At 36.0% G+C, this 17,146-nt stretch overlaps 2 protein-coding genes across 2 annotated transcripts; both read left to right on the forward strand.

Moving 5' to 3' along the window:
• Positions 1-704: 704 nt before the first annotated feature.
• Positions 705-12,439, forward strand: LOC127801488 (L-ascorbate peroxidase 3). The gene is made up of 9 exons (XM_052336688.1): positions 705-913; positions 1,076-1,200; positions 8,398-8,447; positions 10,074-10,139; positions 10,220-10,268; positions 11,028-11,110; positions 11,320-11,399; positions 11,510-11,612; positions 12,135-12,439. The coding sequence occupies exons 1-9, from the start codon at positions 801-803 to the stop codon at positions 12,321-12,323; spliced, it is 858 nt and encodes a 285-aa protein (XP_052192648.1). The 5' UTR covers positions 705-800; the 3' UTR covers positions 12,324-12,439.
• Positions 12,440-15,499: 3,060 nt separating this feature from the next.
• Positions 15,500-16,876, forward strand: LOC127801067 (myb-related protein 308-like). The gene is made up of 2 exons (XM_052335890.1): positions 15,500-16,033; positions 16,199-16,876. The coding sequence occupies exons 1-2, from the start codon at positions 15,771-15,773 to the stop codon at positions 16,668-16,670; spliced, it is 735 nt and encodes a 244-aa protein (XP_052191850.1). The 5' UTR covers positions 15,500-15,770; the 3' UTR covers positions 16,671-16,876.
• The last annotated feature ends 270 nt before the right edge of the window (positions 16,877-17,146 follow it).

The following is a 17,146-nucleotide window of genomic DNA, read 5'->3' on the forward strand; positions in this document are numbered from 1 at the left end:
CTGATTAACTGACAGTAACATGAAAAATTTCAATTTTAAAATTTTATTAAAATATTTATAGTTATAGCCAAAAGGGCTTGAATGAACTTGAAATATTTATTTGGGTAAGTTCCAATAATTGATAGAGCAAATTTGGTCTTGGAATCAACTTATTTATTATAATAATGTTTTACTATTGTCAACACCAATCATCGTGCCTTGGTTATTATAGAGATTATATTGTTATCAACGCTTAATTCGAACTTTAAATTTATAATTAAAGAAGTTTGTACAGTTATAAATTACTTATAAAAATAAAATTAACATTGTTGATGAAATTAAATTACCATTGATAAAGTTAATTAATTAATACAATAATAATAGTTGATAGAGCTCTATGTCTAAAAATAAAATAACTTATTTATTATTTTCAAAAAGTATTTTTAATGGATAATTTGATCTTAAATTAAAAAATATAATGATTTATTTGACATTTGATCTGATTTATTTTATATTTAGTTGGAAATTAGAATAATTAAAAAAATATTTTTTAAATAAAAAACAAGTGAAATATTTGAGATGGATGGTAAACTTTGACGGTTAGTGCAGTCAAGGTATGGACACGTGGCGAGCTAATAGATGTTGGACGACAACGAACGCTTGTGAAGGGCACGTGACGGCAGCAAGTAGCAAGCGATGAACCTAATCGCAAATCGATGATATCTTAGCGCTCCGTTGGGGTTCACTGGAAGCCAATCAAATCCATTTTCTTTCCAACTCTCTCCTCTTCTCCTCAGTGTCTGGACCCAAGCTTGGCTTCAATGGCGATGCCAGTTGTCGATACGGAGTACCTCAGGCAAATCGATAAGGCTCGTCGCGATCTACGCGCTCTCATCTCCAGCAAGAATTGCGCCCCCATCATGCTTCGCTTGGCGTACCCTCTCTCTCTCTCTCTATATATATATATATATTTATATTTATATATACGTGAATGCGTATTTGTTGTGTGAATTCTGTTTTGTTCTTGAGAAACCTGAAAATGGATGGTTTCACAGATGATATCGTGTAACGCTGTGTGCGGTGTGTTGCGATGCAGGTGGCACGACGCTGGGACTTATGATGTCCATACGAAGACCGGAGGTCCTAATGGTTCGATCAGGAGCGAGCAAGAGTACAGTCATGGCGCAAACAACGGCTTAAAGATTGCAATTGACTTCTGTGGTAATTCTCCTAATCAAAATCATATAATTATGAAGGGACTTAGTTAGCCGGGCTTTTATTGTTTGATTATTTCTAATATAATCTAAATAAATCATGCTGGCTAGCATGTGGAGAGCTAAATCCTTGATAGTTATTTGTTCTCTTTTCTTTCTTTCCTCTCCTTTTTAACCCCTGATAAAGTATTTTTCGCACTTGCTTGGTGATTTTTTATGTGGAGGTCGGGACTGCTTTTGTTCTCATTGCTAAAGTTCGATTGCGTGAATTTGATTGTTATACTTTTAGGTGATTCTTATACACTGACACATACCATATTCACCTGGGAGAGTCTTTTCTGCATCAGTGACAATGTCTTCAAATGATAAAACCAAACAAATTGCAGATATCAAAGGACCTAGCTTAAATGATTATCAATCATTCTTTATAAAAGTGAACGTGAAGGGTGAGTTTTTAATTTCGCGGTATTGATATACTAGATAACTTGCCCGTGCTACGTGCAGTTTGAATTTATATTTTATAGACATTATAAAAATGTCTAATGATTTGCATTTTTATTGAAGTTTTTTCAAAGGAAAAATGATAGATTAGGCTTTCAACGTTTATACTGAAAATAAATAGGTACAGATTCTTATATTGATATAATAGATTAAACCCAAACATTTATTAGTAGAGATAATATTTTTTAAAGATAAAAATAAAAACTGAACCAAAATGAACACTAATGCAGTTGCGTGTGGATAAGTAATGAGAAGCGTATTTATGCTGGGGGATAGAAATTGTACTTTTGGTATTGCAAATCTTGATGGAGATGCATAGTGGCTGAATGTTGGAATTATTTAGTTTTTGAGTAATTATATCATTTCACTGTGCATTTTTTAAATAGTTTTTTATATTTTAAATAAAAAATTGAATACAAAAACTAAAAAGGAAGGAACTATAAAACACATGCTAGCCATTGCTAAAATTTATATAATGTTGTCAAGCAACTAAGCAGAATAAATGTGTAAATTTTATGAGGATAGGAGACATTACTCATTGCCAATGTGACGGCAGTGGTGAGAAGATTATCTAATCATGCACATTTATCGTGTATGCGTGCACACACTTTTGTGATTGCATAAGATTCATCTGTTCCCCATGTTTGCTTTCTTTAGGAGCTTCGTATATATGTTCATGAACTATTTCTTTAAAAATATCAACCAAAAGTAGAGAATTTTAAGAATGTATAGAATATCAGTTACCAAATTTCTTTTGATCATTTTAACAAACAACTTCAAACAAACATGACCACAAAAACAGTTTCCAGATTCAAACAAATTCACAATAATAGCTATTGGAAGCAAGGTACATAGATTAACTGCATGAGATCTTTAATAAAACACCAACTGACATATATATACATATATATATATATATATGGGTTCAAATATTATCAACTTGCTGAAATTGTTGTGGTCCACCTTGATAAGATATATCGATTAATATAAAACACACCCAAAAAAATTAAGAAAGAAAATGGAATGCTAGAAGGAAAGAACATGTTTAATTGACTAAGATAAAAAGAATGATAAAAATGTATATCAGGTTAGAGCTTACATGACATATCCTTGTTGGGTCCGTCCATTAATGGAGTGTGAATCATGTAGGAAAACCACATGAAGAAAATGAGACAAAATGACAGCCATTTAACATCAGAAAAATAAATCAACAGTAGAAAGAATAAAAATGCTATTTTCCATCATAATCAAGACTATTGCAAGCTATGTGGTGGACATTCTGAGTTCAGTTCCACCAAGCAATGCTGATACTGATTGGACAATATCCAGTCAGGATCTGTACTGATTTATTCAATTCCCCTACTTCTCATTATGATAATATTATAGTGTCCAGAATCATGCCCTAGATAAGCCATTTGGATCCAAGCAATTCCCACCAATGCACCCACACTTATATGAATCCAGAAATGATTGCTAAAAGCAGCAAAACAACAAAGCAGAAGGAATAAATCAGTGTATGCTCTTCATTTTAAGACATACCAATTTGGAAAACTCTGTATCAAGCCTCCTGTGGAGACCTCTGAAACCTCAAAATCCATCAGATAATACCCAACAAAGAACCTGTCCAGTATTGCCAGGCAGTGCCTATGGAAGGCAATGAAAGCATCTGCCGCATCCTGGTCACCCAGATTTAGGAACCTGGGTGTTCCTTAGCCCAATCTGAGACATTGTAAAACTCGATCATAGTCTTGATCTCCAACATTTATAGTGTAAAATGGTATTACACTCATACCATTGTTTTTGATGATTAAATGCGAAGAGGAGGGAATGAATGGGCTGGTGATTGAAGGAGAGAACAGAAACATTTGAGAGGGAGAAAAAAAATGAATAGAATTGAAGGGATGAAGGGTGGAATGACGTGACAGAACCATGTTAGCATGTGCCTACATGGCAACTCAGAGTGAAACTAACTTCAAGTTTGAAAAGATTAGCATGTGTCCACGTGGCAACTCTTGATGAAACTAACTTGAATCTTCTACTTACTTAATAGTAGATAGATTGTAAAAAGGTGTGTTAGGCCTGCCCCTATCCTCTACGGTCATGGAAATCCACTAAGGCACCATCTACATTCTGGTTTTTGATGATGACAAAAAATCATGTATTGCCCTGCTTAGACTAGAGAAATTTTAATTTATCCCTTTTCAATAAAATTTGTGCACCCCTTTTAAATGATTCTATATTGCTCCCTCTCAAAGAATTCCCTAGATTGGGACTATCCCCTACATGATATAATTCCTAGCTAGTTTGTCTGATCTTATGCATGTTTATACCTTTAGTTGTGAAGCTAGGACCCACCCCGCAACGAGGGCAATTTTTTTTATTTTAATACCATAGCACATAGGTTACCTCAGCTTTTTTATGTTCATGACGAGCTTGTTTATGTTCATGAATTAACTTGTTTACATTTCATTTAAATCTTCATTATTGTTTGTTTAATGTTTGATTAAGATGTATATATATATATATAAAAATTTATATTTATATTGTATTATGTATTTTACATTATAATATATATTATATATCATATACTATATAATATAATATCATTTTATTTATAAACAAATAATAAACGAACTTTAAATAAAAGGTAAACGAGCTTGTTCATGAACATAAATGAGTCGAACTTGAAGAGAGCCAAACTCGGCTTGCTTACACCCCTTACAGAAGAATATTGACAACATCTCTTTTGCTAGCATGTTCTACATATATTGTTTTGCTTATTTGAATAATAATTTAACATTGGAATCTTTAATCAAAGGTCAATGTGAAGATCTTCTAAGTTTATTTTAACTTGCAATTTTCGTAAAAACTTTTTTCATCATCTTCACTGGCTAATTTTTCAAGAGATGATTGTTGATTTATCATGTCTTTCCTCTTAAGAAATTTGTCCATAAATATAACCTATTAAAAATAACTTTTAGCTTAAAAAATTTGTATAATTTAAAAACTATAAATTAATTATAATTATATAGTTAGTACTAGAATTATAGTTCTTTAAAATTATATATCCTCTAATTTTTTAATTATATAAAAGATACTGATCTAAAAAATGAAAGATAGCTTTTTTCCCTCTCATTTTATAATAAAAAGTAATCTTGCATACACTTGAAAAAAATTTTAAGGAAAAAATAATTTATTCATTCCTCAAATCACTTTTCTTCAAGTTTGTGATTTTATTTTTCTTTTACTTTTTCCCTCTTTTTCCTATCTCCTCCTCTCCTATTTCTCTTTTTTTGGTTAATTTCAAGTCTTCAATATGTAAAAGAATAAGAAAAACTATATTCTAAGGAAGATAAAAAAAAATATTATTAATAGTCTATTTTAAAGTTTTGTGGAAGTACAACATTTTTTATGGTGAAAAAAAAAAGAATGTACAACATTTTTATTTAGATGTTTAATTTTGGTGTGGTTCTAAACATTTTAAAATGTTATACCCTATATGCATTTTTTTTCCAAACTTGAGCAGGATAATTTTGAAAAGTTTTACAAATATCATAGCTAATGTGTATTTTTCCCAAACTTGAGGGGGGTGGGGTGCGGGAACTGCCTGCCACTGCATATATTGTGACATCTCATACATGATTAAGGATAAAAAGGAGAGGGAGTGGAGAATGGATGAAAATTGACCAAACTGAGAGTTTAACTGTGAGGATCGGCTGCCATGCTAAGACTAACTGCCTAGAAGACAGTTGTTGATGGATCGGCTGCTGAAAGCAGGTTAAATATCCAAGTAAGCCGCTGACTCTGGAGCTAATCTTGAGGGTTTAAATGAAATGATAATTAAGCAAAATTTGGATATGTTGTTAGGCATTAAAAGAGGATTCCAATGGTATTAAAAGAGGATTCCATTATTAGTTTTAATTAAGATTCGTGGAAGTTGGATTAAAGATTTATTGAAGGTGGTTAAGGATAATTAATCTGGATCAAAGCAAATGTTCAGCTGTGTAGATTTGAGGATAATTGGAGAATGTGGTAGAAAATTTTAGGACTTCAAGATGGAGCATGAGGTGGCTAGGGAAAGCTGAAGCAAGTGTTGAAGTGGCAAGGGATAGATGACAGCAAAGTAAGCAGCAGTCTGTAACACAGACAAACAAGAGCTAGTTGACTAAAGTGTGATCATGGGCAGGATAGTCTACCAATGGTCGACTATTTCATTGACTGTGGGGACAAAGATTGAAAAGGGTCAACTGAAGGCTGAGATAGTCAATTGATGGGCTCAACTGTTACCAATCGGTTACCAAAAGGCATGGTCTTGGTTGACTATTTCATTTACTGTGGGGAAACAAAAATTTTAAGGGGTTGACTTAAGTCCGAGACAGTCAGCTGTCACCTAAAAGATCAGTTACCAAAAGGGATAGTTGGGCAGGAGATCACTGTGGAGTGCAAAATGTTTGGAAGTTGACTATTGAGACTGGATAATGGCTGTTGGTCAATTGTCTGCAGCTGCGGGGCTGAAGAATGAACATCAACTGACCATATCAACTGCTGACCCTGAGGGGAGGAAAATACACCTCCAAAGGAGAGGTTCTGGACATAAGAGATAAGAGGGTAAGTTTTACTCACAGAAATGGCTTAATACATCTGCCACGGGCTGAGGAGGAGCACCCCAGACCTTGTGACTCGGGTCGGTCTGTGGGATGTGGCAGGTCACAAGCATGCTAAGACATGCCAAGGTAAGGCATTAGAGTGGCATACCCTATGGCAAGAACAGAGTGCAGCATATGTTACAAAATTCTGTTTTCGTTTTTATGAAGAGATATGCATATCATGTTCCTCTGCACATTGCAAAATGCAAGCTGTTCATTAGTCCAGATATAGGGGAGCAAAGGCAAAATATGGTTATAAGAGGTGAGGGTTGCCATTTTAAAGGAAGAATGATCTGCCAGATGTTCTGGGTAGAAACTGTCTTCCCTTTTGTTGAAGGCCAGAAGGTATTTGGAGGGTCTGGCTTTTTTGGGGCTTGGTAGGGTTGGGATTTGTTTTTGAGAAAACGAACTATGCTTTTGAATACTAATAGAAGCATGGAGACAGTAGAAGAGAAAGAGGAGAAGAAAATTGCTCCTGAAAGTTTTTAAGCATTAAAAATAGCTTCAGATGCTTTTCACAGAGGCTTAAATTTTGAGTTTTAACCCTGCCTAGTGGTAATGGAAAGGCAGATATGTATTTTTTGGTAATTGGTTTCTCCTAATTTTGATGGAATTATGACTCCTAAATAGAAACTTATAGTATTCTAAATTTAATATATGCCATGTGTGAGATACAAAACATAAATAAAATTATGCCAGCAGAATACAGTGTGTGGGAAACCTACATCTGGCGATCAAATTGAACCTAACTTGTTTACATGAATCCTAGTATGTGCTAGATACAAAGTATCAGGTCTTTGTTTTGCATGTATTCACCAATTTATTATTTTGATTTTATTTTATTTTTTGTGGGGGTTATGGGGTGGGGGGAAGTGTTGGTGGATGAGACAAAAGAAAGTGTGAAAGCTAAGCTCGAGTTATGGAGGATCACTTTAGAATCTGAACGATGTAAATTAAGTAGGGTGAAACTGAATATATGGAATGTAAATTTAGTAAGAATATAAGTTTAGATAATGTTATGGTAAAATTGAAAAATCAAATCATACCAAGAAAAAACCAATTTAGATATCTTTGATCAATTATATCCTAAAAGACGGGGAGCTTAACGAGGATCTTACTCATAGAATTAATATGGGTTGGTTAAAATGGAAATATGCATTTGACATTTTGTGTGATACAAGATTCCACTAAAACTAAAAGAATTATAAGATAGGAATAAGACCAATTTTGTTGTATGGTATATAATGTCAGGTAGTAAAGTACAAACATGTGCAAAATATGATCATAACTGAGATGAGGATGCTAAGATAGATGTGGGTTCATCCAAGAAAAGATAAAATTAAAAATAAGTTTATTTGTAATAAGGTCAAAGTGGCTCTTATCTTTTAATAAAGATAAGATGTGGAAGGCATGATTAAGATGATTTGGTTGTGTGAATAAAGGACCAATAGAGGTTACTGTAAGGAGAGTTGATTGTGGAACATGTAGTTAGCAAAAGAGGTAGAGGAGACCAAAAGAAACATGGTGTGAGACACTTAAGTTTGATATTAAGTATATGGGCCTTACTGAAGGCCAACGGATAGCAATGAATGGAAATCTAGAATTCATGTAGTTGACAACACATAGTGGGATAAAGGCTTCTTATGTTGATTTTTTTTTTTTTTGGTGTGTGTGTGTTGGGGGGGGGGGGGCAGGTGGGGGGCAGTGTTTGGTTTGAGGTACAAAATATTTGTGGTGAAGTACTGATGGATTCATATGCTGTTCATTAATATAGTTGTTTAGAGACTTATGACCTCCAATGGAGCATTTGCATATGTTGATTTTTCTGTTTCTTCATGACATTTGGATATGCTGTGCTCCCATAGTCCTATTCTAATGATGCATTTGGGAATTGCTTTTGTCCTGGTATCCATGTAATCATTGACATTGTTAGTACTTCTAATATTGATTGTAATTGGATATTCTGTTCTGGTCCTTTCCCTTTTTCTTTTCTTTTTCTCTGGACTTGTCTTGTGTTTTCTTGATTTTGCTTTTAACAATTTTCCTTTGTCTTGCAGAAGAGATAAAGTCCAAACATCCAAAGATTACATTTGCAGACCTTTACCAGGTGTCTGTTAGAGGGTTGAAAGAATTTGAATGCTTCTTGTTATCTTGTAGAATCAAGAGCATTGATAAAACCAGAAGATGACTTATCCTAAAATCATGTTTAATGTAGCTTACATGCCTTACATGCAATGATTGATACTAGTAATAAGTCTCTTGGCTATCTATCAGGTTTTCATTTGTTGACCCTCCCTCTCCCATACTTAAAATCACAAGGAATGGAAGTAAAATTTGATTAAAGTAGAGTAAAAGAAACTTTTTATTTTTAATCAGAAAATAACGCTAGACTTTTTATGCTTAATTTATACCAAAGGAAAGTAGATTAAAAAAAAGTGTTTGAACCGCTTGGTTTAAAAGCTACTTAAACTGACTGGGACAGAAAGATAAGAACAATGTTACTGCACTGGGTATGATTGCTAATTGCTTGTAGTAAAATAAGAGCATGAAACAATTGGGTGATTGGAAGCATGGACAGTATCAGAGTGGTCAGGAAGAGCCATGACAGATGGTCTCAGATTTTAAACAATAATGATCTTGGTATTTTTGGCATGGTAGTTACAGCAGTTGTACTGTAACAAGCTGTTCAAAGTTGTACTTTGTATTGGCAGCCTTATTGGCGGCAAACTAAACCGCCTGGATTAGTATAAAAACCTAATCCAGCTGAATGAAAGATCATCAAAGCATTTTTTCAGAAATTCTCTGTTTCTCCCTCTCAATTTCTCTCTCAACTTTGCTTTCTCTCTTGTCCAGTTCTGTTTTCCTCTCTTTCTCCAAATCTTCCTCTCATTTCTCCCTAAATTATGCCCTAATTCTCTCAATTAGCAGAGAATTGACCTTGTCAGATCTGAGTACCTGACAGTTGCCTGGGTTGGTTGGTATAGTGTGTGCTAAAGGTCATCAAATAGTTTTTTTGCTGTTATGTAAAGTTAAACTCATTTCTTAAATTATCAAAATGGTAAGGATGGTACTTAAAAAGTAGTAGTCTAGATTTTCTAGTTACAGATTCTTCAATAAAGGAGCCTGATGCATAAAGAATCAACCAAACAGAAAGTGTGCCTGAGTCAGAATGCAAAGTCTAAGGTACTTCTTTATTCAGATGATGTGTCTCATTGCCATCAACTCATTGTCCATAGTTTTAAGGCTGACTGCTAGAATACTTGATGCAATATTCTGAACTGCTTCCCATCTGTTAAGATGAGAAGAAGATTGAATCAATTGACAAGAAAACTCAACAAAAAGGTACTACAAAATAATTTTACAGGATTTATGTTTGTTACTTTTCTAATTCTATTTTGAAGATGGAGAATGTTGTAACTCCATAATATTCCTAGTTCAGAGAAGTATATCAATATGTTGATACGTTAAACCTCTTATAGCTATGCTCTTGTTAAAAGATATCTTTGCTCAGAAATGCCAACATAATATGTTCATGGCTTAGAATTTGTTTTCCATCTTTCTTCTGATCTAAACACACTGAGTTAACCATTTGATTGATAATGAATGGTGATGATTGTGTAATTAACAGTTGGCAGTACCACTGCTTCTTAGTTATGTGTTTGTGAGAGGGGTTAGTGATTTACAGGAAAAAAAGAGAAGGGATAGTGACTCATGAAAACCTATTTGCTTTTAGCTTGCTGGTGTTGTTGCAGTTGAGGTCACTGGGGGTCCAACTGTTGACTTTGTTCCTGGAAGGAAGGTATGTTGATATGTTATATGATAAGAAACTATCTTGGCGTGATATATTGCATTTGGTTAAGTTTCTAAATTCTCTTGTAGGACTCGCTGATTTGTCCCCAAGAAGGGCGATTACCAGATGCTAAGAAAGGTCTCAAATTCTACTTAGATATGAGTGCATGAGTTTCAGATGGTCATTATATTTTTCAGGACTCATGACTTGTGAATTATTTGAATTTGCAACATCAGTTTATTTTGTCTTCTGATCATTACAGCATATGTCATAGATTTTGTTGTGAACCATGGGTGAATTTTCCCTTTTCTTAAGGTTCAATTTTCAGCAATTTGATGAATTGGTGTTGGGATAATAATTAGGCTAAAGCTGGACAAAATCTTGTTGGAACACAATTAGAAGCCTATATGCCAATAGTCTCTGCTTCTGAATCAGAAAGATGAAATGGAAACCAATAGCCAGTTTAAAGAATTATTGCCTGACCTTTTTTGCTTTTGTGTTCCTTATCTGGCACATGGAAAGCTGGAAAGGAAAAGTATTTGGCCCATGAATCAAACTTAATTTTGACTATTATTGTTGAAATGTTGATCTTAACAATGTTGCCATTGCTTTTTAATTATCATATAGCTGTCTTGTGGTTGTTTATTATTGTTACTATTTTATGGCTGCGTGGAACTTTTAATGTAAAAGAATTCATACAAGGATATAATAGGAAGTAGAACTTTGCCTCTCTAGGAGAGGTGTTCCTCAGCCCATGATGAACAGACAGAACCAGCAAGCAGACAGCTCCTAGAAAGCCTGTCCTCCCTCTCCTCCTTTTTTTTTTTATTTTGGCATTTGAAGTTTACCACTAGGAATTTTAATCTTTCATAACCACTCTTATGAATACTAATGTAGGGGTACCGCATTTGAGAGAGATATTCTATAGGATGGGTTTATCTGACAAGGATATTGTAGCACTCTCAGGGGGCCACACACTGGTAATTTTCACTCTTAAATTAATTATCGAAGTAAAATAAATATTCTCTTTGCATATGATAACACTTGGTTTACATTGCTACAATTCTTTGAGTAGTGGTGTTTTTGCTTTTGTCCAAAGTCAAAATGGTTCTGCTCTCAGATGTAAAAGATCAAAGTATGGCGTTTCAAATTAATCAAATCTGGGTTTTGTTGTTATTGTTGTTGTTAGGGAAGGGCGCACCCAGAGAGATCAGGTTTTGATGGCCCCTGGACTAAGGAGCCCCTGAAGTTTGATAACTCATACTTCGTGTAAGATTTAAGGATGAATGCATGTCTTTTCTCTTACTAGTCAGTTACCCTTGGTTAACACAGGCCTTTGAGTTTCTGCAGTCAATTTTACATTTAGTATTTGAAAACAGGGAGCTGCTGAAGGAAGAATCAGAAGGGCTGTTAAAACTTCCATCAGACAAGGCTCTACTGGATGATCCTGAGTTCCGCCGTTACGTTGAGCTGTATGCAAAGGTAGTAAGTTCATTTCACTTCCTTGAATCTTTCAGACAGGTTTTAGGTCAGAGTTCACAGGGACGCACGAAGAAGGCGGGACAGGAGCAGTGTCTTTCCAGGTCAATTGAATCTGGATGGTGGTAATCTATGATTATAAATGACGTAGTCTGAATTAGAGCCACCAAATGACCTTGCAATCTTTTCTGTTTGAATGAAGTTTAGGCTTCCATCATGTCAATCGGAGGGATTTAGGCGTACCCGAAGCCAACCTTAATGACATGAGCACCTTTTTAGTTTTTATTGTTATGTAATTAAATTTAAATTTTATTCCAATATGTGTGGAGCAAAGTAATTGATTGTTGGAGCTTGATGTTAATTATGGCTGGCACTGTTGCATCTGTATGGATTCTCATCTAATTTTTGATCCATTCAAAACATGGTGAAATCCAACTGGCTGTATACCTTCCTTAGTTGCATCTTTTTGCTGTCTTTGCCGCAGTAATTTAAACTCCTGCTTTATTCGATTTCCGCTGATGGCAGGATGAGGATGCGTTCTTCAGAGATTATGCAGTGTCCCACAAGAAACTATCCGAATTAGGGTTCAATCCGAGCTCCAAGACTGGGGTGAAGGATGCTGTGATACTGGCACAAAGCGCAGTTGGCGTAGCTGTTGCTGCAGCCGTGGTGGTCCTGACTTACTTGTATGAAGTTCGAAAAAAGATGAAATAAACTAGACTTCTAAATTGGCCATATGGAGTTTATATACATCATCATGTATGAATTATTATTGTAATAATGAAAACCCACCAGTATGGGAGTGGATGAATAAAGCTTTCATTGAAGTAGTGGTTGAATTTATAGTAGGAAGATATATATAGCAGTCACAGGTAGAGTTTGCTGATCATTCCCTTTCTCTGGAAAGCCGGTGTTTGTGCAGAATCTGTTGCAGATTCTTACGGGACAAGTAGGTCATCTTTAAAGGAGGTTTTTTGGAAGTATTGATGGTTGTCTATGTTCTAAAATAACATATGCATTATGTTAGGGAATGCAACTCTCCTTTTTTATGCATGTCCATATGCATATAATTGGGCTGTAAGCTTACCTAATTCTGTCGGCAGTTAGGTCAGACAATTGGAAGTTTGTGGGAATGATGCAATCGGTATTGCCAGTGGAACCCTACCATGATAAACCATGCCTAATTCTCCCTACCAGGTGAGCTGAGCTTGTCCGAAAATAAAAGCCACAGAAAAAATAAATTAGACGGAATTTTTCATAAAGTTATTTTGCAAAATCTTTTAATGTTTTATTGTCACACGATGGAGTCCTGGTTAGTGGTTCCTTTTGTGGGTCAAACATACAGATCAGAACTCAAAACTGGATTTTGTATGAATGATTGCATGAACTAGGTTTCGTATTGTTAATTCTTAATTAAGCCAGCTAGCTCGCTCCTCAATTTGAGTGAATTCTTACAATTGTTACTCAAATCAATCTTGGCGTGGTGATTCTGTGGGGTAAAAAGTTCTGACCAAAGAGAGTGAAAACCAAGCGTGGTTGAAATCCAAACTTCAAATACAATTTGTTAGTATAATAAATCAAAACTTTGGAAGAAATCGCAATTGTAAACTTGGTTAGCAGATGACAATATGCCAATATATTATAGAGAAATCATTAAGTTTTAAGCCACTATATAAATATAAGTGATTGCTCTTATTTAAGTAAAAGAATATTAATTCTGGAGGATGCCATTATTGAAGAAGGTTTTTATCCACCATGTGGGTCAGTTGAAGCAGACCCTAGTCTTGCTAAGGTACAGGAGGCTCACATGGAGGCTGAAGGAGGCCAGCCAAAGAGGTAGGTAGGTAAGAGGGGGGGTTTAGGACAAGTACCCTACCTCCCCTCCCCCGCGCTGGTCATGTTCAAATACCTAAGCACATGATGCCCGCAAGTGGCTGAGTTGGTCATCACCTCATCATCATAAGTTTCTTGCCTAACCCTATATTACCCTCCTCTCCTCTCCTCCAATTACCTGCACTGTGCTTCACACTTTTTGGTTCCTTTCTTCATTATGTACATGCAGTGTCTGAATTTGTTGGGTAGGGGGTGAATGAACCAACCATGTACCAAACCCCACTGGCTAAACAAACCAACCTATCTAAGAGCAATAAATGCCCCCATTATTCAATCAGGAAACAAAAGAATTCCTCATCAAACTTTAGGGGTTGAGAAATGGCCAGTTTTTGTTTCTATAGCTGGCTTTTCCCTCTGAGCATCACAAGCTTTAAATGGCCTTGTTGTTACATCTAGATTTTGAAAGGAAACAAATGGATAAGCTTGGTGGGTGTTCTATGCATGTGTGTACCTTCTTTTTTATTATTTTCTTGTGAGGAAGAAGGGATAATGTGTGTGCAGTGTGGGGTTTTGGAATATAAATCACAAAACTGTGCCAGGCTTCAACATCAGAGGTGGGCCAATTTTGGATCAGGACAGTGGGGAAAAGGTGTATGGGTAGGTAAAAATACACACATGAAATTACACAAATGGACATCTCTCCTTAATTTCCTCACACATATATATATTAACATAATAATAATAATTCAAGACACTATCTAACTGATAATTACTATATCAGTATCTGTTAAAATCAGTCCCTATTTGGTATTTTTATATAAAATTTTTATCACAACATCAGTTACCAATTATGATTTATGAGCACAAGTTGTTGTCAAAGAGAGGGGAGTAGAAATATAAATATGTGTGTGTGTGTGGGTGTGTTGGTGGTGGGTAACAGTTACTGGGATGTAAACAAAAAAAACGAAAGAAACATGTAATGGGCAAATTGGGAGGATTTATATAACAAGAAAAAGATTAATCAAGCTTGCCATCTCTGACCCCTACTTTTGTAGGTGCCTAAACTTGCACCACAAGGTTAGGAGGAGAGATGAAAAAGAAAAAAAAAAAAAAAAAGTGGAAGGTGAACCAAATCGCGCATACAACCACAACCACACTCATATTCATACTTAAATTATTCTTCTCTTTCTTCTCCCTCTTTTCCTTCTAGAAACCCTAACTCTCTCTCTCTCTCTCTCTATATATATATATATATTACATATCTCATGCATGACTGGGCACCAATAGAATAAAAGGGCCATATATAACTACCATCTCTATGCTTATGCGCAAGAATAGACAAAACCCACTTTGACGTCTCTTTCTTGAATTTCCACTACAACCAACTTACTAAAAGAACAAGTTTCCATATTTCCTCATTAATCAGACTAGCTATGAACCCATTTCAGCTTATGAAATTTGAGAAGTTAGCACTGCTTAAAACATATATAATTAGTGAGGTTAATTAAACATCGGAAATTAATTATTAATTAGCATATATCAAATATTGGTGAGCTAATAATAATTAATTCGAGTTGGGAGCAATTACAGACATGTAATTAACAATACATTCGCTCCATCGGCGGGTCTTAAAAATGGTATTATATATGTAGCCATGCTGATCCTTAATTACCAATATTATTAACATAATAATATACAAATGGATGTTAGTTCCAAACAACACACACACACACACACATATATATATATATATAGTAAAATAAAACACTAGTCACTAGATATGTTGGGGTACTAGTAATTAATTAATCAATTGCTGAATTCATTTGAGTTATTAGGGAAGATGGGGTTGATGAGTTAGTGAAGTACTTATTATAAATCCAAAGTAGTTCAGAGTTTAGACAAATTAAAGAAAGGGGCCGGGTGAGATCACACCGTGTCTTGCTTTAGTTTACTTTACACCTACCTGAAGGTTACCCATAGTTAATGTCCCTTTAACATATTATATGATATATCATCATGATGCTAATATCATTAAAAGAGTGGCCACCCCCTTCCCCCACCCCTCAAACCTGCCTCACCAACTCACGTCTAGAAGCAATTAGGTTCACTTCTCTCTCTCTCTCTCTCTCCTCTCTCTCTCTCTCTCTCCCCCGGGAAAAAGTCTATAAGACTCATCTCAAGCGCTCAAAAAGGGCCGGCCTTGACGAACAGGCACCACCAAAACCGTCCTTTCATCATTTCCACCATTGCCACAGCCAATCCGAGGAGAAGAAAAAAGGGTCGATCAAAGGATTTTTGGTGAGGAACGCAGAAGTTTAATTAGCTGAAATGGGGAGGTCACCTTGCTGTGAGAAGGCTCACACAAACAAAGGAGCATGGACCAAGGAGGAAGACGATCGGCTCATCGCCTACATCCGGGCTCACGGCGAGGGCTGCTGGCGCTCGCTGCCCAAGGCCGCCGGCCTCCTCCGCTGCGGCAAGAGCTGCCGCCTCCGCTGGATCAATTACCTCCGTCCGGACCTCAAGCGAGGCAATTTCACTGAAGAAGAAGACGAGCTTATCATCAAACTCCATAGCCTCCTTGGCAACAAGTAAAGCCCTTAATCATTACATGTTTGTTCCAATCACAAAGAATCCATCTTTGTTTCCGCGTTCGGTAGTAGCGTTAGGAAGTCTAAAATCTCGAGCTTGAGGATTGTGAATCTTTGTTACTCTCCATCACTAAGTCCTCGGTTGTATAATCTTTTTTGTTGTAGATGGTCTCTTATAGCTGGAAGACTGCCAGGAAGAACGGACAATGAGATAAAGAACTACTGGAACACGCACATCAGAAGAAAGCTTCTGAACCGTGGCATCGACCCCGTGACACACCGGCCGATTAACGAACAGGCGGCCGATGTTACCACTATATCTTTTGCTTCTGCAGCAGTCAAAGAAGAAGAGAAAGTCACAACTTCTGGTTTCGACACCAAGGAGAAGAGCCCAATTCAAGAACGGTGCCCAGACCTCAACCTTGAGCTGAGAATTAGCCCTCCATATGAACACCGAACGGAGCCATTGAAGACGGGAGGAAGAAGCAGCGCTTGCCGTTGTTTCTCGTGTAGCTTGGGCATCCAAAACGGCAAAGAGTGCAGTTGTAGTGACGGTAGCAGCAGCAGCAACGCTGGGTATGATTTCTTAGGGTTGAAAACTGGGGTGTTGGATTACAGAAGCTTGGAGATGAAGTGAGGGTTGAGAGGGTGTGGGGCCATGAAAGTATGCATGATTTAGCAAAGAGATAAATGGGTAAGGGATTTGGTATTAGGTAAAAATCTCCCTAATCTTCTCTTGCTTTGTACGATACTAGTGCTGCATAGTGTTAATAGTATCAGCAAAGATGAGAACTCTTGGATATTCAATCCAGTTATTTTATGGATGTGTGCCATTGATGTCAATTGTGATGTTTCTCTCTTCCACTTTGTTCTTGATTTCTCCCCCTTCCTCATTCTGATCTTTTGCTGATCCAATTTTTTTCTACTTAATGAAAGATTTAGTTCCCAGAAAAGAAAAACCTTCAAGAAGACTATCTTTCTCCGGAAAGATAAGAGAGAGGCTATTTGTAGCTCATCTATATATTAAGGTATCTATGTCTTCCTAAAAGGCAGCATTTCATTTTCGTTCTGATTTATTCTATCCTTATCTAACATAAAGGTTTTTCCTCGCCC

This window comes from Diospyros lotus, chromosome 5, assembly GCF_014633365.1.
Source record: "Diospyros lotus cultivar Yz01 chromosome 5, ASM1463336v1, whole genome shotgun sequence".
Lineage (NCBI taxonomy): Eukaryota > Viridiplantae > Streptophyta > Magnoliopsida > Ericales > Ebenaceae > Diospyros > Diospyros lotus.